The following is a 25,382-nucleotide window of genomic DNA, read 5'->3' as shown; positions in this document are numbered from 1 at the left end:
ACACACACACACACACATACGCACACGCTTTCTCATTGCTGTGAAAAAGAAAGCAGGAAAGAAAGAGTGAAAGTGAAAGAGGGACAGGAGTAGAGGACCTGGCTAAAAATACAATGGACAAAACATAGAAAAATTAACCAAGATGTGAAAGCATGATTATCAGATTTCATGTATCTATTTAGCTGGAATTTCCTACTAAAATAAGTTATCGATCATTTGAAAAATATGACACCTACTCTGAACAAAATGATTGCTGACGCAAAAGTAGCACATAATGGAATGTGAATGAAGTTAGTTGCTAGCTGAGGAGCTTTACTTTTTGGGCATACTGAGAAATAAACACAAAATATCAGTAACATTTCTGCTCTACTTTTTGATTTATATCATTTTGGAATGAAATCCTTCACTCCTTTCATCTGAAACTCCCTTTGATTCTTCTCAAAAAGAAGTGTGGCTCTTAAATTGCTCTCTGTTCTTTCCTTCTTCCAGGGGCTGCCAACCACCACAGTCAGTCCACACTACGGCCTCCACTGCCCCCTCCGCACAACCACCACACCTTATCCCACCAGTCTGCCAACAGCCTGAACAGAAACACCCTGAGAGGGGGACGCAACCCCATTCACGCTCCCGCTCCGGGCACTGGAGATGGTCCGACCACCCCCGAGTCAGTCCAGCTACAAGACAGCTGGGTGCTCAACAGTAACGTCCCGCTGGAGACCAGGTCAGATGAACTGTGTTTCCTTTACATTTTTTTCTGTTTTCACTGTTGACAGGTTTACCTGATGCTGATATCTAGAGCCACTTACAGTAAACACAGCAGTGGAAGAGGCTCCGAGTAATCAATACTAAGGAATGAAAGGTCAGAGCCATATTGCTTCAACAACATTCCTGTGAGCACATTGATGGTGTCAGGGAGTGATGCAAGGAGACAAAATAAAAGCGGAGGAAGAAGTAGCTCTGATGCAGAACTGTTCATTTACTCAGGCTATCGTAGACATTTTTACAGTAAGAATGCAAACTGACCAGAAGGAAGGCAATCCTCTTACTGACCGAGGAACAAATCAATGTCAAGCCAGTGTAAAGACACAAAAAACATCATTTAGTACTCTGTCACACAGAAAGTGGCTCAAATGTATTCACATGTTCTTGCAAAATAGATGGTGCCATTCCAGGGTTAGTCCACAAGTCACTGCGGGTGGTACACTGACAGGTAACATATTAGGTGACCAGTGATGCAAACACTAGCCAGCCACAGTAGGTGAATCAAAGCTCCATACAGATTACGTTGCATCTAAGTAAAGTAAATCTACTTTATAATTGGTGAGAAAATTAACTGACTTTGTATTTTAAATTTTTGCTCTTATAAATACTGGTGTGACCAGGCTCTTACTCATGTTCTTTATTATTCAACACCTGCTCAACATTAATTTATTTCCATCCAATAAGTCACTGATTGTCTCCCCAATGGTGAGTTTATATTTTTAGCATTCTTCTCTTTACAAATTTTATGAATTCCAAAGAGACTGATTTCATCTGATAGTCATCCAGGGCCATGATACATAGCATGAATATCCTGAATCAGGAGTAAAGAGAGAGGCAGAAGGCGTGAACTTCTCAGGAGCAACTGAACGGTCCAACTGATTTGTGTCAGCATATTTTTTTAGCACATGGTGTCATTTTTTATTGATTCATCTAATAGAGAAACGCTACATTTTTTAGTTCACTGAGCAAACATAATACCACAGAATATCACATGCAGAGTGTCGCTGAGCATCTCCCCTCCATCGTTCTAGGCAAATATATGAACCTCCTAACCAAAAAGAAAATTCCTCTTGGGAGCTGATTCACAAACATGTGCTACTCGAATGTATTCTCTGCCTCATATCCAACCATGACACATATAAAAAGCTGCCATGTGTCAAAGCTATTATGCATGTATCCTGAAGTGAGGGAGCAGGAAACACAAACCATTTCACACACCCTACACATCAGCCTTTGCCAGTACACAAAGAACATTTACCAGGCAAACAGAGCATTCATGCAGGGTATTACTATTCATGAGGCATGCACTGAGAGGGACACTGCCTACATGCTTACTAGCATGCACACGCTCACTCTGTGAGCATTTACTCTGCAAGCTGTAGTTGTGTTTCTCCTGCTGGGCACTGGGGCTTCCAGCTCTGATGGTCCCGGATAAGCTCCCCAGAGTGCCGGCCCTGTGCAGTATTTATGAGGCCATGTTTAATTCAGCCCCACTGATCTCAGGTCTATGCTCAACCTGTGCTGATGCATTGTGCCGGTATGCATGATGGGTAAGAAGAAGTATGGTGTTAAATTTCCAGTCGCAATTGTTTAGCTAGGCTTGAGTTGCCATGGTGACGCTTATCTCATAACATAGTTTGAGGAGAGAGGAGATCTTTGTGACTTTTGCTGTTGCAAATGATGCGGTGATCTTTGGTGATACAAAAATAAATGTATAAATCCTCTTCCCATAGCAGCTGCCGTGGCTGCCATCTTTACAGATTTAAATAAAGCGACACACACATTCACACACGCTGTTGAGCCCTCTCTGCAGTGCCAGTATCTGGTCATGTTCAGGTGGTGGGGTTGGGCATGGCTCGGCGCCTGTTGCAGCGAACTGAGCCCAGAGCAGCACACAGAGTTTCCAGCTCCACCCTCCAACCCAGATTGGACCCTCCTCTCTCGTCCTGGCGATGGCGGAGGCTGGGTGGGCTGGCTGGAGCTACTGGAGCTCGTGACTGGGTCAGAGCCAGCTGGGCAGAGCCAGAGAGAGTCACACCATCCCTGCGCTGGCGAAGGCCGTCTTCCATCTCATTATAACCAGCAGCTAGGAGATGATGAGCGCACGTGCACATGAGGGAGGGAGCGTGCAATTGTGTGCATTTGTGTGTACATTTGCATCCAAGCATGTGTGTTTTCTTTGACTGCGGCTGCTTGCCACTGTAATCATATGTAAATCTTGGCATTTGTTGTCCACTCATTATTGTAAATGTGTGAGTGTGCGTGCGTGTGTGTTTTGGCTTGACCCAATAGTGTGACAGCGCTGAGAGGGATGAAGATTGATCACCTAAGAACACCCCAGGGCTTGGATGACTGGCAGAGAAAGAGAGAGATAGAAACAGACGAGGGGGGGGGGGGGTGATATAGCAGAGAAATATAAGTCAGGAGAGCAAGAGAGGGGGGAAATGGAAAGGAATGGTTTACGGTAGAGGAGGGAGAGATAAAGAGGGAGAGAGAGGGAGAGAAATGGAAAGAGGTGGTGATTGAAGGAGATTGTTTTGTGCGGAGTGTGTGTGAGAGAAGATAGAAAGGCAGAGGAGGGAGACTGGGGCCCGTAGAACATGGATACATTTACAGGTGTGAGATAAATGACTATAGATGGTTGGCGCCACTCAGTGCATGTGTGCATGCGTCCATGTGTGTGTGTGTGTGTGTGTGTGTGTGTGTGTATGAGTGTGAGCATGAAACAGAGAGAAAGAATGCATTTCTTTTTGTGCATGCGAGTGCACGTGTGTACACGTGTTTCAGGATTTTACGAGAATGCACCTGATTTCCAATCGGTCCCTGGGAGCCTCTTGGCTAGCTGATGCCAGTTTCAATCTCTTTCTGCGATCTCAGGACATTCCCCTGCACCCCCTGCTCGCTCTGCTGCAGGCCACAGCTCTAGGGGAGAAATAAGATCACTGAGAGGGCTGCAGCATCTCAATTTATCTGGAAAGAGCAGTGGAGGGTGGGGAGTTATGGTGGGGGGTAATATAGGTTACTTTCAAATGCATTACTCTGGGGACAGATTTGAAGATGCTACCTGTGGGAACCACAGGGGGTGAAGAAGAAGAAGAGAGAGTACAGAGAAAAGATTAATGCCCAGCTGTGTAACCACTCCTGTAATATGCATATGAGAAGTATATAATATCATGCAAGGTTGACCTTGCATTCGTGCAGTATATACTGTAAACATAATATTATTATACAATATTATTATGCAGAGCCATTTCTAACTAACTAAGCTCTCTTTTTTAACTGCACTTTCACTTGTGTCAGCAGTTCATTTTAAAGATTAAGTTAACCCCAAAAAATGTGAGTTTATATGTTACATATGCAGTGAAAAAATCAATTGTATAAATGTTATCAGCAAAAGCTGTGAATGTAGTTTAAAACTGGGGTTAGACCCTGCCTCCTGTTTTGGAAATGTAACCACTGATACAGTGCTGACTTTGCCCTGTTTGATCTGAGGAGTCATGCCCCAAATGTTAAGGTAGTTGGACCTGAGCTAATATAACACAGACCCAAATCTCTACCCCTACAACTCAAGTTTTCCCCAGCCCCACCTCATGTCCAATGAATTTCACTGATGATGAAGTCCAGCTGGATAATATGAACTTTAAATTAATTTTTACATAATGCATTGGTAAAACATGTACAAATGGTGACCACACTAACTCCTGCCAACATTGCTACATGCTACGATTAATTACTTCATAGTGAATGATCAAGTCACTCGAATCATGCTGCATCGAATCAGACAGATCCTAACACATCTTGTCTACTTGATGATGGTTTAAACAATGGCCTCGCTCATTTAATATGTGGCCTTTGCCATGTGATGTAGCATCACTGCTCCTTTTCCCTGAAGCTTAATAAGCCTAATATTATACATCATAAAAATTTAATGAGGAGGGGCATTCGCTATTCAGGTGAAAACACTGCCAGAAATCCTGTAACACATAGAAGATGACATGCAAAAGATGAGATGGGTCACTTCCCCTAAATCTGAAACAGTTTTTCACCCACTGCAAATAGTTTAGTTTTATCTGCTGAGGTTTAGATATATTCATCTTTGGAACACCTGCTGCTACCCCAGAAACAACTGCTCCTTTAATATAAAAAATCTTGTGCAACATCTCGCTTTTTGTCCCCTAGGAAAAAAAATACTCTATACTTGAATATTTTATTTGATGCCGTGTGTTATTTTTGCTTTTTACAAACATCACTCAGCCTCCAAATTTTCCCATGTCCTTCTTCAAAGCAACACTCAGCAAATGAATGCCCATTATACTGCATCCATCTGCTGATTATTGTTTCCTACAATTGTAGCAGGGAACAATTCTCATGACACCATCCTTGAGCATCCTCCACTCCCCGAGCCCTTTGTTTCATTCTCAGATCTGACCATTTTTCAGTCACCCCCATACCGAGGCGACCTCTGTTAATTGTTCTCTACCTCTGATGATGATTCTCTGAGTGCTATCCTGAGCAACCACATGTTTGTGAGAGATGAGAAAAATGAAGAGTGTGTGCGTGTGTGCTTCTGAAAGCGTGTGTGTGCGTTCGCTCAAGGGGAATGCGAGCTTTGACTTCCTGCTAATTACCCAGCATGCTCTCTGTTCTGTGGTTAATTGTCCAGGTCCTCTTTTCTCTCAATGGGGAACAGGGTTGGAATGGAGTGAAAACACATCCTCCCTTCCTCTCGCTGTCTGTCTTCTAATCTATAGCCTCCCTCTCCATCGTCCGTCCCTCTCTTATGTCACTTTTTCCTCGACAAGGATGCAAATTAAATGTTTGGTAGCACATACAGGGCAATCTCGTCAAAGAGAGCCCACATCAATTTTTATTGTTTTTGCATGGGTGGGCACCTCTGTTTGAGTGTGTGCAAATTTGTGTCAGTGTGTGAGTTAATGCCTGCTTGTTCTGCATGCATGTTTATGTGTGTGTGTGATGCATGTGTAAGGCAAGGATGCATGACAGCGAGGTAGCAATGTTAAGACGGGGGTGGGGGCTGCTGCTGGCAGCTCAGGAGAAGGGGGGGTGTGTGCCTCTGTCAGTTCTCTCTAATTATGTGTGACGTTTCCATGCTGGACCACTGTCAAAAAACCCACAATATTCTCACACAAATACAGAGACACACATACAAGCAAACACACACCCCAGCCTAATGATACAGAGTTGTGATTGCCGGCTGCCTGCTATGATAGAACCCCTCCATAGTCCTCCGCAACATAAATCAATGTCAATTACCTCCCCAGAGCACATTAGACACTTTCCATTCCTACTCGTAATTAGTATGGCCCATAGACATATTCCCATCCCACACCAACCTCACAGTGGAGCTTCTGCACACAAACAACAAAGCCAGGGAATGAAATGAATTCATTGCATGCATTCAAACACATACCAGCACATGAAATCATACACATTGTATCAGTGTATTGGAATGCAAGTAATTCTCATCTAATGCTCACCCTGTGTTCACACACACATTAGGGGTGCTGTAATTAATTACCACTGGCCTTGGCCATCACAGAGTGCCTCAACGGCTGTGAAAATGAGAAGAAGCAAAGACACATGCTAGTTGACCTTGGACTGTGTGTGTTTGTGCCTATACACACGCATGCCATGCAGGTGAGAGAGTGTAGGTTTATGTATGCATATTAAAATTGATGGCTGTGACACTGAGAGCATGGTATTTTTAGACAATAACCTCATATTTCTTTGCGTGCCATCTCCTTGTGCTCTTTCAGCCTCTATCTGTCTAGAGCTTTTTTTCCCCTCTCTTTCTCCTGTTTTCCTTGGTGTCACGCAGCGTACCTGACAGGTAAAGGGGGGAGGAAGGAGGAGAGAAGAGGTGGAAGAGGAAAAAAGGGAGGAATCCTGCAGGATACCAATCCAACAATCAGTGGCATGAAATGATGAGAGAGAAAGAGCACAGACTGGCTGAATAATTGATGAAGAGTGAAACGGTGCTCCCAAACCAAATCTTTATGCTCTGAGTACATCACCTGTTTTGAGCAACTGTTTTTAGACGAGCAGACACATGTACAGACATGCTGTTATGAAACAGCAGTTATTAAAGACATCAGAGGGTTAGGAGACCGCACAGCAAACTGCCTTTAAGCACTATTTTAAATAGCAATCATCAGATGCAGCTACAGCAGTGGGATATAACTGGTCACACTAGCCTAGTTTGAAGAAAAGAGACAGCGGGCTCTGACACACATTTGTACACACACACCTGTTGCATTACTATACTAGACTGAGAACTCTGACATGCTGCCAGAGGTGAGTCACATGTGTTGGACTCAAGGCAAACTTGAGTCACAAATCTGGTGACTTTAGACTCCACTTGACTACACTTGACAAAGGAGAGACAAGTAACTCAACTTTGACTTTAACACCAGTGACTCCTGACTTTATATGACACTAGCATTTCTATCTGGAATGATTTGCCATCCTCCCAAAGCCCAAAATGATAAATTATTTCATACAAATGTGTTAATCAAGTTGTAGTTGTGTAGATGTAGCAGTGCAGCAGACAGACAAAACATGAAATCACAGGCTGAACACATTCAGATATAATGCTGTTCCATGGTCAACACAAATAGGAGGGAAATATGCAGAACAATTGGCATACAAATTTCTGGAGACATACTTACTTGAGCTACTATGAAGTAGTGGCAAACTTGAAATCAATGAGTCCTGGTCAGCATGGTGACAAAATTTTTGTATCCAAGGTATGGAAGCCTAAATAATATATTTTAAAATGAACTGGCAATGGCTAACATGAGCTATCTGTTGTTGATGGGTGGCTAGCAGTAAAGTTAGCCTAGTATTATTGCTGCCCCTAATTCCATAATGATTCATTTAGGACTTAAAACACAAGGTTTAGGCCTTGGACTTTACTGGGGACGCAGCTGTCTTAATTTGTGTTTTGACTGCAGACTTTATAACCAAGACTTATTTGGAATCTGAAAATCAGTGTCCTGCCTCTTCATAATGCATTGCCTAACCCAATTTTGAATGATAATAATGATTAATTATTTTTATGCTTTTGGCCATCACCAAGTTATTTTCTTTGTTCTGTGAAACTGGCAACATCACAGTTAACAGACTGACTTACTGTTTAAACTTCAGGTGTGCTAATTTTCAGTTTTGTCTCCAAATAAAATGACTAGGTTAATCTAGCTAAACTGCTGGCTTGTTTACTACCTATGTTATTGTCTGACCACATAACAGATCTCAGCAATTACCTTGGTGAGTGTGATGTTATCATAATTGAGAAATTATGGAAAATATGGCAAGTTGTAATAAAGCAAAATTATCCTTTAACCAACAAAATATGCTGAACACCAAGGCTCTAGTCCTCAAATCTTCAAAAAACAGTGAAGATATGAAGACCAGACAAAATGTCCTCTCCTTGCAGGAACGTCCTCTGTTCCAAGGTCAGAAACTCACAGATAGAAGTAACAGAGCATGGACACCTAGATACGCACACTCACAAACACACAAACAAGTAAGTCCCACAAAGACAGGCGAACAAAAGCTCCCTCTCCTCAGTCATCTTTGAGGCAATAGAGTGACCTCGCCTTCTCTGATCTGTCACACTCACCTGAGGGCTTTCTTCTGTCGTACCACCTGGAGTCTGTGTAGGGCCAGATCCTCACTCCCCCCCCGAGTGCTGTGAGAATGTGTCTCGCGAAAGATGTCACAAAGGTGCCACAAAAGTTCTTCATACTGTGTCCTTGGAAAGTTTCATTAAGTGCAGTGTTTCATTCTCTCACTATGGCAACAATGTTCTCTCAAGGTCAGATCTGAAAAGAAATCTGAAAGTAGGAGTAAATGAATGAAGATGTGATTACAGAAAGGATATGTTGAGTAAAAGGAAAATGTGCAGTATAAATGTACCTGAGAGGGAATGGTGTTGCAGTAGGGTGAAGAAAAATGAGAGCATGGGAACTGGGTAGAGGAGGTAGAGTAGCAAAGGAGATGCGTCGGGTGAGCAGGTGCAGTGACAGCAGAGGATAATGGGTAATATGAGCAAAGGGATGATGGTTCAAATCCCTCTTTTATCCTCTCTCTGAGCTCTGACCCCACTGGGGCAATGAGAACAGGAAAAGGGGGACGGCACTGATCCTCAGCAGCCATTGAGAGCACAATCGAGGCACATCGTAAGTGGGGTGCATGGAGGCGAAGCGAGGGAATGGAAGAAAAAAAGATGGTAGAGCAGGTGGAGGTTAAAAAGAGACCTCGGACTGGAACAAGGCTGAATTGAAGACACAATCAGTCCAAGGATGTTCAAACCTATATGACAGGAAGGGTTCATCGAAAAGAGAAATTGGACAGAATCTTGCACATATGTGACCCTGTCATCTGGACTCTGATTGGATGGCAGATTGCTATGTCCACAACATGTTTACCTTCCTGCAGAGCTACCAGAGCTTTTCCTCTACTTAATTCAGACAGAATCAGATAAGATCATAACATCTTTTTTTTCTACCTGTAGAGTGACGTTTTTTCTTCCTTTTTTTTTTTTTTTGTCTTCAGGCACTTCTTGTTCAAGACGTCATCCGGGACCACCCCACTCTTCAGTAGCTCCTCTCCCGGTTACCCTCTGACCTCGGGAACGGTGTACTCTCCACCCCCTCGCCTGCTACCCAGAAACACCTTCTCCCGCTCAGCCTTCAAGCTAAAGAAGCCGTCCAAGTACTGCAGCTGGAAATGTGCCGCGGTGACAGCCATCGCAGCTGCTGCCCTGTTGGCCATCCTACTGTCCTACTTCATCGGTAAGTGAACACAGACCAAGTATTATTCATGGAGAGGGTTAATTACATTTTATATGTTTTAATTATAGGGGTTATGCTGAGGAATTAAACAGTATACGTAATCAGTAAAATGTAATAAGCACACCAGAATTAGCTCTGAATGAGCTGCGCTTAGTCACACATAATATCTTTTATTTCAGGTTGGTTAGCCCTGTTTGTTCTGCAATGACCCACAACACATGAACTTTGCTCTCATTTGTATTCATCCCACACCAGAATGAAAAAGTGTCAAGCTAACAGCCCGTTATAAACACAAAGCAGATTCTCGAGGCGTGAGCTTTGTCACTGTAGCCTTGTGCTGCACTGTCAAAATCAGACTCAGCAGGAGCCCTGGCCTCCACCCGGCATCAGTAAACAGCCAGCCAAACAGACAGGAAGATACATAAACCGCAGCATACCGGCGCTGTTTCCGTGAGCAGGTATCAGTCAAGGTAGGAATCCTAACAGACCCAGCAGGGAAGAGGATGTTTTTCACTGATCTGAAGCCAACGAGCAATAGTCAAACTCAAAGGAATGGCAGATACTCAGAGGAGGGTACTTACCGAGCATCTCAGGAAGAGATTCTGATGGCTGTCTACTGGTGGATCTGTGGGAAGAGAGAGCATTGTGTAGGGCATGTGTGTGTGTGTGTGTGTGGGCGTTGATTTTCCTTTTTGACCTCATTCACTGGACAAGAGAACACAGACCTGTATATGTGTGTGTGTGTGTGTGAGAGAGAGAGAGAGAGACAGACAGGAGAGACAATAGAAGGTGAACATATATGTATGTCGGTGTGTGTGTTTCTCTTTTTCTCTGTGTGCATGTGTAAGGGGGCAGATGTGTCACTGAGCCCTTGATTGGCCTCCTACCCCAGAGACCAGAGTCAACAGATGGGGGGATCTTAGGAAACAGTGGCATCAGCAGAAAGAACAACCCCCTCATCGCCTCTACATACATTATTAATATAATTTTACATTATTTATTAATATATATATATATATTTATACATACATCACCATCCATCTCTCCGTCCATAGTGAGTGTGTGTGTATGTGTGGGTGTGTGTGCTTGATGCACCTCAGCTTGCTTGCCTGGATGTGTCCAAACTGCATATGTGCACTCAAATCTGTGCCAGTGTGCACGTGTCCATATTTGTGTGCGGATCCCCTCGGAGTGCCCTTGAGAGCGGTGTGTGTCCTCCAGAGCAGATCAAGGCCCCTTGCCTGGGGGCACAGAGACAGATCCATCCCCTCCTGAGCTTTACACGGTCACACTGCGCTGGACAGCCACATATGGAGCTGATAGGGAGGGGAGGGGAGGGGAGGGCCACAACTACCACAAAGTTCACAACACCTCCCCAAAGATACTTGAGGGCAGGGATGTAATGAAGCATAGAAATAATCAAAACCTCAGTTTATCCATCTTTTTATTTTATTAGCTCACTATTTTTAGAGCTCACTCGAGGTTTTAATGACACAAATATTTGTTTTCAGCAGAACATATAATTGTTAATAATATTAAGCTGATGAAAGTTAGGTAAGGATCTCATTAGAAAAGAAATGGTCTATTTTTGCTGCCTTATGCTCATTTTTTAATACTACATCAGTGTTAGTGCAGCATCTGGGTATTTGCCAGATACATACAACTTGTTAACAATAGTGCCTGTCTGTCTCAATAATTGGTAGCATTGGCTTGTTAACCATATTAAGAGATGACTTTATTTATAGCGAAAAAAGACTGGTGAACATGCCTCTCCAAATACAGTGTGACTATATTGTACAGTGCTACATTTTTTTAATGGAATTCAGTGAGTGGGGAACAAGAATTGCTAATACATTTCCTTTAAGCTCCACTTTCTGTACATTTACTGTTTTATAAATATGCCAAACATCAGTGCTTTACCACCAAACTTAATTGTCCAACTAGCTTTAATTCGGTAAGCTGAACAAGGCTGAAATGATACTTAAATCTTATTATACATTTGCTAACTGTAGGGCCCCTTTTCATCTGCTGTGAGGAAATGTTTTGCTCTGGTGTTTTGTCTGTGCTGAACAGAGCTGTAGCAGTGCTGCCAAGCCTGAAACCCTTGTGTTTACCTAGCTTTTTGTAGCGTTAATCGTGCAGCAAGTTTCAGTCGGAAGAGTTCACTGCTCATAAGGGGGATTTTGTAGTACCTTGTTTGTGTGCTGTGTGTGTGTGTGTGTGAGAGAGCCCGGCACTCACTCGGGGGATTGTGCCGAGCACCCAGAGCCATGCAGCGTGAAGAGGACCCCTCTGAGGCACCCGCCCAGGAGCCCACTCATAAATTACACCAGGACACATGTGCCTGAACAGCACTTTTCTTTTTGTGCGTGAGCATCCTTGTGTGTGTGTGTGTGTGGGTGCCCCTTCCCTTAGAACAACCTACGAGATGTGTGAGAGCAATGCGTGTGTCTGATTGTGTGGCTTTGAGGGTGTGCTGGCCTTCAAATTATTTTCTCTTTTTCTTACTTATTTTTCAAGACCATAAATATAGCTTCAGAAACTGCTCTACAATCTTCAAGAAACACACACACATGCACACACACACTGAGAACCTTTTAGAAAGGCAGCACACAGCATGCTTCAGGAGCACGGTGGAGAATGTCGCTTTGAAGCTTATTCACTGTGTCCTTCTGTTAGAACGGAGCCATAGGAATGAGATAAACACACACACATAGATAGGAAAAAACATGTACCAGCTGTGTGCCTGTGCATTTCTGTGCCTATATGTGTGTTTGTATGAGTTAGAGAGAGTTTATTTGTATGTGAAGACAGACAGCATTTTTTCTGGTTAAGCATTTAGCTTCCAACTCCAGCGGAGTATGGCCTCCTCTTTACGTGTGAAGGAATGACTGAACGGATGGAGGGAGGAGGATAAACGAGAGTGCTTGTTCTTCATTCCCCCGGCGTCTTGTTTGCTTGCTCCGCATGGAGCACCAGAGCCAAAGGAGAGGTGGTTGCTAGGATACAGGTGAACGGTTGGCATACAGGAGGGAAGACAGGTCCGTCATTGTGAACGCCAACCTGGAGAGAGCGAGATAGAGGAAAGCAAAGGGAGAGGGAAAAAAAAGAAAAGGGGTGGAATAGAGTTGGAGCAGGGAGGGCAGAAGGGAAAAAGGGAGATGCGTCACTGTCAGCATGTAGCCAGAGTGTACAGGGCAGAGGAAAAGGAGGATAGATGACTGGACAGACGGAGGACAGGAAGGCTGAAGCTGATATGTCACTGTCGGCGCCGGGAGGGATGAGAGTGTGAGGCTGAGGGAGGGGGGGAGAAAAAAACAGAAGAGCGAGGTCTGCTGTTTGCTCTGCAGAGAAAAAAGAAGGGGAGATGACAGGGAGGAGGAGCGGGAGTGACAAGACAGCCAGGTGTGGAGAGGAGAAACTGAGGGGAGGCAGAAAGAGGAGAGATGAAGGAGAAGCGTGGCCTCCTGAGGTTCTGTCACCTGGAATATCTGTGGGACTAATGTCGCCTAATTGATCACAGCTAGCAGAGAACAGAGGGAGTGTGACAGAGAGAGGAGAGGACAGGCAGACACTGTGGAGGACAAGAACTGGGGGGATGATGACAAAAGAAGTTAGAAAAGATAAAAAGAGAAGAAGGGGGTGAGCAGAAAATGTAAAGTGAGAAAGAAAACAGACAGAGAAAGAGATGCATGGTGGTTAGGAACGAGGGGATACATACTGTAGATGAAAGATCGAGGACATGTCAGACTACTTGTGTCCAGGTGGACTGTTTTCACACACACACAAACACACACGTGCACAGTCTGAGACACACACACACAGACACAGGTGTGCCCTTCACTGCAATGAGTAAACTTGCTAGCGGGCGCTTGTGTCACCTTTGCAGGGGTGTTTCGTGTGAATGTGTGCGCGCGTGTGATGGCTGAATTTGTCGGGCACAGTGGCATACTCCACATGGTATTGTCACCACTGATGAATGAGAGCGCACACACACACACACACACTTTCACGCACACTCACATGCACGCACACATACATACACAATGTATTTTTAGTCTTAGTCTCAGCTCCCCTGTCTGTTGATTAAACAGAGCCACACACACTCACACCCACACACACACACACACACACACACACAGACTGTCATCGAGTGTGACCTTCATGCCTCTAAGCCGACCACTTTCCATCCATCATTGCTGTCTCGCTGTTCCAGACTGATCACAATCGCTTACTGCCCATTCTCCCCGGTTATAAGTGTCTCACTTGAGTGCACTGTTCCCTTACATAATAACATGTTAATGATTTTTACTGTGAGAGGATATATAGCTTAGTAATATTCTAATCAAAGTGGTTTGCTTTTATTTAAAAATCTGGAATATTTTTGTCATTCATCAGAATATAGGGAAATGCTGCAGTGCCGTAGTAGTTATCTAAAAGCTGGCTAAAAAATGGTGGCAATTCAGGACAACGTGTCCCTGCAATATGTGTACAGTTCATTCATTCTGTTTTTACCAATATTTACAGCCCTTTTAAACCAGATTCTTTTCAAACTTGAATTTTATTTAATGCATACACCAAGATTAAATCATTTGAAAGAACAGGCTGAATTCCTGTACACTGTCAGCACTGAATTTACAAGGTCTCGGTCGTGGACCTTTGTAAGGCATTAAATCTACAGTGTGAAACACATCTTATAGTAAAGCCATAGGCTGTAACAACCAATCAAACGTCAAACGCATGAGCCAACTAGTACATCATATTGATAGAAAAACATTTTTGTAAAGGGCCAGATCACTTACACACTATTTTCTCTCAGATTTTAATGTCACCGTGACTCCAAATTTTATGTTTCCTGCAGCAAGAAGACACAGTTTACAGTAAACAAAGTCTTCTTGTGGCATTGACAATTTCACACAGTGGTTCCCAACATTTTTGGCTTCTGACCCTTTTAAGCAAAGTAATGTCTACTCACCACAGGTTATGTTTCTGTAATTTGCATGCAGTTCAACCGAACAGTGATGTTCCATTATGGGATTTTAATTTTCATAGTTTTTAGATACCTGATGTGAAGCCATTCATTAATTCACATGAAAACACAAAGTTTAAACAGAAAATTGAAATAAGTTTTGTAGCAGAAATAAAAAATATTTTGAATATAAGAAGATGTATTTTTTCCAGTTTTCTACCTTATTAATTATCATGCACCCTCATACATGTATCTTGCAACCCCTTGGGGAGTCCTGACCCTGAGTTTGGGAACCGCTATCTTAGTATATGAAAAAATAGAGAATGAATACAAAAATAGGGGAAATGCAAATGAGTTGCTGATTAGGTGTCAGAGTTTTTTAAATTATTGTTTCCTTGTGAAGATTTTCTCATTTTTGGCCACTTTAAGTAAACCAATGTCTACTTGCAACCCTGTATCACAGGCTATGTGTCTATTGAGGTTAAAGCAGTTTAACCAGTGGACTGTTTCGTGAAACTATTCTTTGTCTAAAATTAAAAGGGCAAAGTTTAAATAAAAATCATAAATAATATGATTTTGAACCACAAAGATGTTTTCTTTTTCCTGTCATATTAATTATCTCTGGACCACTCAGACTTATCTTGCAACCCCCAGAAGGGCTGCCGACCCCAGATTTGGAAACAACTGCCTTAGTACATGGTTGTGGTCATAGATAATGAAAAGACAATGCAAATGAGTTGCTGATTATGTGCCAAAGTTCTTTTCAGTTTTTAAAATAAGATTCTTTTATCATATTTTCTCCTGTACTTTAAAAGTTTTGTTGTTTTTTTTTTTTTTAAATCACAGACTTTACAGAAGTATTAAAAAACAAAATTAGTGAGCCCTAGAGTGTGTGGCCTTGTTGACTTGTGTCTGACCTGCAGGTCACACAATGTGGCTGCTCTCCAAACCCAACTCCTTGACCCCAAAGTCCCCTCTCACTCCGCATGTGGCTTCCCTTCTGCTGATCCAAGGTGGAACAGCTAGAGGTCAGGATGTGTCGCTCATGCCAGTGCGTGTGTGTGTGTCGTGTGTATGTCCATATACTTTTGGTGTGTATGTGCGCTGTGCACGTGTGCGGAGGTGAAGGCACGGTTGGGCATATGGTGAATGCAGGAACCTGGGCATAAGGATCAGACGTGGAGCGTGTGTCCGTAGCAGCAGGGCCTGTCGTACTGATAAAGGTTAGGATCTTACCACACGCTGCCAGTCCAGGAAAAAGGGCAGGGCATGGCCAGGACCAGGCACAAGGTGCTATACCATCTGCACCAGAGGGATAAATGGGTCAACTGAGCCAGTCAGGTAATACAAAGCAGGGGGCAAGCTTGTTCAGCCAGACCGTGGTGGTAACATCAATGTTCTTCCTTTGACTTTATGTTAGTATACCTGCAGTTTCTGTACGTGCTTTGGAGTAAATATTCAGTGCTTTGATGTCTGCATGAATCCAGAATTTGCAGCCTTACTGACGTCATTGCTGAGCTTGGTTCATACCGCCTGCATTAGCTACCATGGGCTCATTTCATTCATTTATTTCCTCATTCATTTATTCATTAGCGCGGGTCTTATCTAGGCCCAATCGTTAGTCCAATTAGGCCCATGGTGCTTCACCAGTCCTGTGTTCGAAACAGGAGATGGATGAAGGCAAAGTGAAAGAAATCGCTGTCCTTTCTTCTCCTCTGTGTGTCTCTCATTTTCGCTCAGTTTCTCCATCTCTTGGCCCCCAGAACGTACCCTTTCTCCGTCTTTCTCCCTCACTCATTCTCTCTCAGTCTCTGATCTGTGATAAGATAGCATAGTTCCTCATATCCTGTTTCTAATACTGATCGATGAGAGGGAAAGGACCGACGTAGGGAGGGATGAGACGAGGCAGAGTGGGTTGATGTGGAGAAGAGAAGACGGAGGGAGGGGAGGGCGGCAGGAGGAGGAGGTGGGGAGGTGGGGAGGGGTGGGGGGGTCAGGGTAAAGATATCTGAAGAGGAAATGAGGATTCAGAAAGGAGGACATCACTCAGATGCACATCTCTTTTCATTTAGCCCATCACACACACGCACACACACATGCACATGGCTACATCTGCGTTGGGGCCGTCTCAATATTTCAGTGCCAATAAGAAAGCCATTTCTGCTGCGTGATTGAGTGAGTTGCCGTTTTCTCTCCGCTAGACACTGTTTTGCAGGTAGGAGCTGTGAGCAACTCGCATAACCTTTTGTGTTGCAGTCAATTACAGTTCAGTTGCATCAGCTGGGTGAGGAGGTCCCGTCGGGGGTTGCAATGTGTGCGCCCGCGTGCATGCGTATTTGTTGTTAATACCATGCAATTTTAAGCATGCATACGCAGATGTACACACACGCACACACACACACTCAGAGGCAGACAAATTGTCTCTCTCAGAGTATATGACCCCCAAGGGCAGCAGCCAACCGCCACCCCCGTCCCTCTGTCTGAGACTAAATGATCTCAGCAAGCAGCTCTTTCAAAACTTAGCTGAGAGAGAAAGCTGCTTTATTTATAGACTACATAAGTGGATATTGTGTGGTAAATTCTAAGAAATATCCCAAATGGCCTGAATATTGAGAACCTGAGGCAGCACACTGTTCTTTCCTCCGTCTCTGCAATATTAGCACTGCACCCCTGTGCCGCAGCGATAGAGAGGAAGGTGCGAGTGATACAGAAAGGAGCAGTAAAGGTGCATTTTTCTCAGGTGGCTGCTTTTTGTGCATGTGTTTGTTTTGAACAACAAAATGTCTACCGGCCTTCTAAATGAGGACCTCGGAGATGGGGTGGGAGGGGGGAAGGTAGGGAGGAAGGGAAAAGGCTTCCTAAACCAATTAGCAGCCAGGCCAAGGATGGGGGGCTGGTCTCAGCCACAATTACCACCCTAATTGAGGTCAGAGTTGTTAATTTAGTGGTGAATTAGAACAGTTAATATGCATTTATCAGGATGGCCAGGGGAGACGGCAAAGAAAAGTGTGTTGCCTATGTTGCCTCTGTATGTGTGTGTGTGTGTGTGTGCGTGTGTGTGTGTGTGTGTGTGTGTGTGTGCGTGCATACACTTGTGCTCTTTGTGTTATTTTAGTTGCACTACAAGAGATTACATACAAAAACATGCAAGGGGCCATTCTCTGCCTTTGGTGCAATTAGGAACAGTGCAATTGGTTCAATGGGGGATGCTGCCATTTAAATAGGCAATGATAAGGTTGAGTTGAGACAGAAAAGGGTGAGAGGCATAGGAACAGAGAGGAGGAAAGAGAGAGGGGGGAGAATTTGAACAGTTGGAACATGTTCCAGAGAACAGAATGATGATGATACAATATTTTCCAGTCAGGGGACACTCAGTGCACAGGCTGCCACAAAGTCACCTTTCTCCATCTCTGCCTCCCTCTTTTTTCCTCTCATGCAGAAATCCATTTACACCCTTTAACTCTGAAACGTATAAATATTTCCCAAAAACACACACATGTGCATTGTATTTCTGTCTGATTGCCCGTGTTGTGAACCACTTACTGTCAGAGGATGAATCATGACCATTTTTTCTCACCCATCCGCTCAATGAATACAGGGCCACTCATCCCTTAAATCTTTCCTCTCCACTTGCCATCTTCCCTCCTTTCCTCATTTCATCTGTGGGGGCCCTTATTCATCTCTTCTTCTCTTCTCTGCAACATCATCTGTAGCCTGTTTTCCTGCTCTTTTTTTTAATCCTCCAGGGAATTTATATGTTCTTTAATATTCTCTCAGTTCTCGCTGTCCTCCACTATTCTCTCTATTCCTCTCCTCTCCTCTTCTGCCGAGGTTCGGCACAATTTCTCCAAGAGCTCCCGGAGGCCATTGCCCCCCTCTCTGAGCCCGGCCACCACCTCCTTCTTTTCATCTACTCTGTCCCTCTGTCCATCAGTCCGTCCTTCCTCATTTTTTTTCTTTTTCTTTTTCTTTTTTTTTTGTCACTGGATCACGTGTGCAGCTGCTGTTTCAGATGCTGTCTTTTGCAGATGATACTGGCAAGCACTTTGCCTCTCTGAATTATGCATCGAGATTACATAAAAACCTCATGAAGCATCTGATCTATTTTTAATCCAACTCGTTTGCTTGTTAAACCTGCTTCCCTGTGATCTTTCCGTGTGCGCGTACATGCGCATTTCTGTGTGTATATGTGTATGTTAAAATGAACATAAGTGAGAAGGCAGATTAAAAAGGAAGACACAGCCCAAGACAGACTGTCTCTCTTGTTCTCCCCTTGTCTGTCAGTCGAATTCAATTCAGATAGGCTTTATTGGCATGGCATTTAATAAAGCCTTCCAATGCAGCTTGAAAACAGTAATTACAGCAATTATGATCCGAAAAGAAAATGCTTAAAATTATGGCAACACAAAGCTAAATACATCAATTTCAGCAGTTTCATTTTGGCTAAAATTACACCCTAACAAAGTTAGAAGTGTTGTTAAAATGAGGGATGGTACTTGTAAAGAGAATGATAACAAGTGTCTCTCTTTTCCTAAGTCTTTTTTCTCTCTCCTGCTCTGTGTCTTGCTGCAAAGAAACCTGTTGACAAAGCATTGGCTTTTGTGCTCCTGTCGCAAAGGAGTGAGAGTGCCATCTATTGGTCAACTTTTCACAACCACCTACAGAGAAAAAGAAAACATAAGAGGAGAGAAAAAAATAACTCGGGAAAAACCACACATGTGCACCGACATGCACACACAATGAAAAGACATACGCAAAAAACTAACTATAGGGCTGTCTGATGTGTTCCTGGGGATGACCTAGATTGAGAGCGCCGTCACAATAGACTCACGATTGCTTACTGTCTCCAGCTGATTCAATAGGTAATCTTTCCATCGACTGCTCCCCATGATACCATCTTTTGCGTGTGCGTGCGCCCGCAAGCGTGCGTGGATGCATGTCTGTGTTATCTACAACGAAGGACAGGCAAAGATAAGAAGAAAAGGAGGAAGAAAAGAAGGGGAATTAAAAGGAAGAGAGGGAGAGGAATGAAGGTCAATGCGATGAGAGAGGAGAGGGCAAGAGGTGGATATAAGAAAAGAGATGGGGTGAGTTGGGGTGGGGGTGGGGGGGGGACTCTGTAGTCTCTCTTGCTTTTTTGCTTTCTCTCCTTCTCTCTTGTTCTCTATACCCCCCAACCCCACCCCAATGAAAAATAAAAAAGAGCTGACAGCGGAGGCCAGGCAGCAGCCGAGGTGTCAGCGCTTTCCTTTGACCAGCAGTGGGGAGGGTGGTGCTGTGGTGGTGTAGCGGTGGGGGGGGGGATAAAAAGGAAGAAACAAAGAAACAAGAGAGAGAGTGTAGGAGAGAGATGGGTGAGAATGAGTCTGCCCCGGCAGCAAATCCTAAAGCCGCATCCCCTTCTTCTGCAACTTTTTTTACACTCATCCCTGTGTGTGCAAACCCTGGGCAAGTGGAGATAGAATTTGACGAGAGGGAAATTGATTCCCAGGCTTCAGATGCAGGTGTTAGAGGCTCATGTTGTGGGGATAAGGCCAATGCTTAGAGGCACGCAATAACACCTACATAATGCATGTGAATTCTCAAAGCTCACATCGCTGTGTTCATGCATACATCCAACACTGCAGGTGCATTATGCCTTTTGTAAAACATTTTCTTTTAAATATTCATACATGAGCAAACAATGTATCTCCACTTTCTCTACTAAGGAGATTGTTCAAAAGCATTAAGAGAGATTAAAACAATCAGTTACAACACTCACAAACATACCTGTCATCAAAAAAAACTTCTTCCTTTGTGTGCCGTAACTGTTTTCTCACTGTTCAGTTTTTGGGGTTTTTTTGTTCTGTTTCCACTCTCCTGTTTTTTTGGTGGGGGAGGAGACGTTTGGCAGCAGGGTAAGGAGGGAAGAGACGCGGGCGAGAGTAAAGAGCTGACAAAGTGAAGAGCGAACACATTCGAGCAGCCTTATACTACCAGCACACAATAACACAACAGAGGACAAAAGAAGAGGAGAAGGGAAAGTCATAGAGCGATCTCTTCAGAGAGTAATCTGTCACTTGTTCTCTGCGAGATGGTGTAAAGGCTTCCAAATAAAAGCAGGAGATGCTGTCAGGTTGAAAGAAGATTGTGAGAGGTTGAGGTAAAGGAAAGGAAACAAAGATTTTTTTTTTTTCTTTATGGTTTTTTAATTGTCTGTTTTGTAATGCTTGCCTCCATTCTTGTGCTGTAGGTTAGATGCCACTTTGTTTAAGTGTAGTATGTTTGATTGATAAGACAAGTTTAAAAGCAGTGTTCTATAAAAGCTGCACTACTTGCCGTATAAATGACAGATCAGGCTCGGAGGTTTGGCCTCCTGTATTTGTTTGGCTTGATGAGCTTTCAAGTTTCTATCCGGGACCTGTACTCAATCCACCATTCAAGTGACATGTCTTTCTCTCCCTTCCTCCCTCCCTCCCCCTCTGTCTCTCTCTCTCTCTGTCCCTCCATCCCTTTGTGTGCAGCAATCAACTTGCTGGGTTTGACATGGCAGCTGAAGCCATCCGACGGCCCCGTGTTGAACAACGGACTGGGAGCTGGCTTGCCTGTCAACAGTGATGTGGCCACGCTGCCCTCTGGAGGCAGAGGTATGAACTACAGCATGCGCACCCCGCAAAATGAAGATCATTAAATATTCTCTGTGTAGCAAAAGCCTGATGCAGCTTATTTCTCAGAGCCATGGAGCTTCACTGTTGTCCAAAAACTTTAAAAAACACATTAATGAGCCGCACTCTGCACTGGCTGACATACTCCTTCATTACAATGAGCAGGGGTATTGTATTTTAGTCCACCACACATTCTGTATATCACCCCAGTGCTGTAAACACTAACTAGCATGCCAAATGTGTATTAATCCACTGCTGAAAATAGTCCCCAGCAAACGCACTGTTTACTCCTAAAATAAAGCCACATATTTTTGACGCTGTTTTAAAGATTTATGTCTTCAGTGGGAACAAGCTGGCTTGGGGCACAGGGGAGTCAGAAAGTACTGAATGACAGACTAACACATTGTTGGATTTGTTGAATGCAAGAAAAATAAGGAATAATGCCAGCCTTATCCCATCAAGGCCTTTAAATGCTACTTCTGCTGCGTAACATACCAAAACAGTCCAACAGTTTTTTTTTGCACCCAAACACACTAAAATATTTCCATAATTCATGACGCAGTACTAGCTGTATTATCAGTGTGTGCTGTTTAACCACTCCGCTGAGTTGTGTCAAGCTAGGTTTATCGTCACAGTCAGCAGCAAGGTAAAACACCGACTGCACAACCCCCACCTCCCCCTTTCTCTCTTTTAAGGCCCCCATGCGGTTTTCTATCTATTCTTCTTTCACTCGCTCGATCTCGCTCAGTAACACACACAGCGTGTACTATAGGTACATGTGGGCTACTGCTCTGTGTCTGTATTCTGTATTAATGAGAGGACTGTTGTATTGTGTTCTCTAGCCGTCTAGGCCAGATGCTGCCGTTGTTCTTCTCATTGTTACTTTTATTTCTTGCACACACACACACTCACACTCTCGCTCAGTCTGGGCCCCAGCGCTCTGCTGTTAGACGACTGACCTGATTGCAGGATGCTGTGTTTTTCTGCGTGCATGCCTGTCTGTGCGTCTGCTTGGAAAGCTCTGCCCTGCAGTTCTATCAGCTCTCTTTCATTTTAGCCCCGACAACAAAGTCCACAATGTTGCAGGCTTTTGTACAAAGGCATCATTTTGCATCCCACCATCACATGTAACAACACTCATTTCAACATAAACTGTGGGCACACAGTTTGCAGAGCTAATGGTCCTCATCCTCTACTATTCAATGGCCATGAATTTTTATAGAAGATTATTTCCAATAAACTGTGATGATTAACTATTGACTCTGACAATCGATGCCTATAATCACAGATTATGCAGTTTCTTTTCCCCTCGCTCCAGGTCCGTGGGCAGGCCGGAACAGCAGTATAGACACAGGCAACATTGAGGTCGGAAGGCGGGTGACCCAAGAAGTCCCCCCGGGGGTGTTTTGGAGGTCCTTGCTCCACCTTAGTCAACCCCAGTTCCTCAAGTTCAACATCTCTCTGGGCAAGGACGCCCTGTTTGGAGTATACATTCGCAAAGGCCTGCCTCCGTCACACGCACAGGTAAAATCTGACGAGAGCAAGCAAGTGTGGATTTTACACCTTCAGGGGGGAATGGGCTAATCACAGTATTATTATTTTAATCATTACAAACCCTCTATCTTCATATTGATCAGCCGAAATGGAGAATACATTTTAAAAAAATGTCCTTGTGTCATGGGACATTTTAAAATTCATTTGTGATTCATTATAATAGTTGTTTGAAAAAACTCATTTGGGCTAAGATTTACACTTAATTAGATTTCACACTAATGTAACTTTTACTGCCTCTTATTAATTAGAAACTACTCAATTAACAGCAAATTTGATTTGTAGAATGGGATAATTGCATCCAGATAACTGTTTCACTGCCTGACCTGAGCTGGTAAAGAGCATGAAGCTCAGGCTACAGTGCTGCAGTAAAAACGCTTTCTGTAATGTTTCCAGAGACCCAAAGAGAATGACAGCCCTCAAGGATCTCTCTGTTGCATTCTTCATGCTTCCCTGGCAATTTCCAGCCACACTTACTTCCCTCCATCTTTTAATCTTCCCACATATACAACTATGGGTCATTTTTCAAAGTCTAAAAAAAAAAGTGCCACCACAGCACTTCATAGATGAATCACAGATTTCATACTTGCATCCTCACTTCCATTCAACTTTCTCTCACTCTTTCTCCCGTAGTATGACTATATGGAGCGCCTGGATGGGAAAGAGAAGTGGAGTGTGGTGGAGTCTCCACGGGAGAGGAGGAGCATCCAAACTGTGGTCCTCAACGAGGCGGTGTTTGTCCAGTACCTGGACGCCGGTGCCTGGCACCTGGCCTTCTACAACGACGGTCGGGAGAGAGAGACAGTTTCCTTCAGCACAAACGTCATGGGTGAGAAGGAGTCAGAATTTGTAGGTGTAGATGAGGGGATGTGAAGGTGGGATTAAGCACCAGCATTTACAAGATGGAAAGTGTAGGGAGAAGCTATTTGCCACCAGTGACACTGATTATTGAAGAGAGTGCTTTGTACTCCTATAACACTGGAAGGATCAAAATTGTCTTTTTTTATTCCACACACCAAAATGCAACAATTTTCACATATGCAGCAGTACTCCATAAGACCTGTCCACACACTTTAATGAACAAAGCTGGTGGAGCTCCACTAAAGGAGGAACATTTAAGTCAAATATTTGTCCCCCAACATTACAAAGACTTCACACCAGCAGCATGTGCACAATGTTGCTACTGGCAACACAACTAAAGCAACAATGTGGGCAGGACCACGTAGCGAGTTAAAAAAAAATGTGTTTGCCAAAATGTAGTAAGACAAATAGATAGTGTGTATTCAAAAACAAAAAACTGCTTGTTATGTCAGAGAGTTTAGAATCATTTTCATGGTGTGTAAGAGGATACTGAACAGTCACTTCACCAGATCTAAAACCAGAACATATCCAAATAAAATACTGCAGCAACCCTGCAAACTGGATGTTTTAGGACCTGGAACAGCACCCCAAATAATTTCAATTGTGTTGGAGGCACAAGTGTGAGAACAAGGGGGATGGATAGAAAGTGTCAAGCAGATTGAAAGAATCCTTCACTGTCAATATCTGGCGGTAGAGCTTTCAGCAGTAGGAGTAGTGGAGAGAAGGAGAGGCAGAGGCGGCAAGGGCAGAATTAGAGTGAGTAGTGGGGGGGTGGGGGGGTGGAGGAAAGACATAATGGTGGGGGCAACGGCAGAATAGAGTGAAGTGGAGTAAAGGACGGGAGGAGGAGGAGCTGAAGAGGGGAGCAAAAGAGAGGGTGGCATTAGGGTAAGAGGGAGACAAGGAGGTTGAGATTTTAGGGGGAAATGGCTGAGGGCAGAGAAAGAGGGAGGAAGTGTTGGAGAGGAAGGCAGCGTGGATGGGCTGAGTAATGTTTTGAAGAAGAGTGGGAGCTGGAGAAAGCACAAGTGAGGGAGGAAGGGAAGGATAAAAGACCAAAATGCATCCTCACCATTAGCATCGACCACGGTCCTTCACACCAAACTGTTCTCGTCTTATAAGTGGGTTAAGAGACACTAAAAGGTGGGTAGTGCGCTGAAGTCATGCAGGCAGAAAGACACTCTGGCAAAAATCTGCCCAAATCTGCCAAACAACCACACCCAGATGAAGTATTAATGACCTCAGTAGGACCAGAGTCAGTAGTAAACAAGCAAAGCAGGAATGCCAGAATGTGGAAAAAGGAGCAGGAAGGTTGGAGGATGTTGGTATAAAGCCGGGGAATGCTCTTATTTTCTGATACAGTGTGCAGAGAAATGGTGGATGGGTAATGGATACTATCTCCAGGAATGGCTGATTCAAAATGCATTCTCACCAAACTGAAAAATGCACTGAAAAGGAACGCATGGAATCTTGGAGGAGGGCATTTTGCTTTTGATGTCTGTGCGACTGTGCGAGACCCAGAGCGCCTTGACTCGATTTGTAGTATCTCAAAGAATGAATGGTGCCAATGATTTAATCGAACGCTTTGATGCTTGCCATCAAACTCTCTCACCCATCCCCTCCTCTCTCTTTCTCTCTCTCTCTCTCTCTGTCTGTCTCACTTTGTCTTCTTCACAGATTCAGTGCAAGAGTGCCCGCGCAATTGCCATGGCAACGGCGAGTGCAATTCTGGTGTGTGTCACTGCTTCCCAGGATTCCATGGCATGGACTGCTCCAAAG

General features: G+C 44.0%; 1 protein-coding gene across 6 annotated transcripts in view; it reads left to right on the top strand.

The window, feature by feature from the left end:
• Positions 1–25,382, top strand: part of tenm2a (teneurin transmembrane protein 2a) — a 221,344-nt gene that overhangs the window by 165,412 nt on the left and 30,550 nt on the right. For 4 of the 6 annotated variants that reach the window (XM_051072188.1, XM_051072186.1, XM_018675473.2 and 1 more), the window contains 6 exons: positions 490–721; positions 9,340–9,578; positions 21,051–21,173; positions 22,489–22,715; positions 23,376–23,571; positions 25,281–25,382. In XM_051072188.1, the coding sequence (XP_050928145.1) occupies positions 490–721; positions 9,340–9,578; positions 21,051–21,173; positions 22,489–22,715; positions 23,376–23,571; positions 25,281–25,382 (1,119 nt within the window). The remainder of the gene's footprint in view (positions 1–489; positions 722–9,339; positions 9,579–21,050; positions 21,174–22,488; positions 22,716–23,375; positions 23,572–25,280) is intronic. The other 2 variants (XM_051072189.1, XM_051072187.1) reach the window with 1 other exon arrangement.

Source organism: Lates calcarifer, linkage group LG8, assembly GCF_001640805.2.
Source record: "Lates calcarifer isolate ASB-BC8 linkage group LG8, TLL_Latcal_v3, whole genome shotgun sequence".
In the NCBI taxonomy this organism is placed as follows: Eukaryota; Metazoa; Chordata; class Actinopteri; family Centropomidae; genus Lates; species Lates calcarifer.
This window is presented reverse-complemented; position numbering and strand designations above follow the sequence as displayed.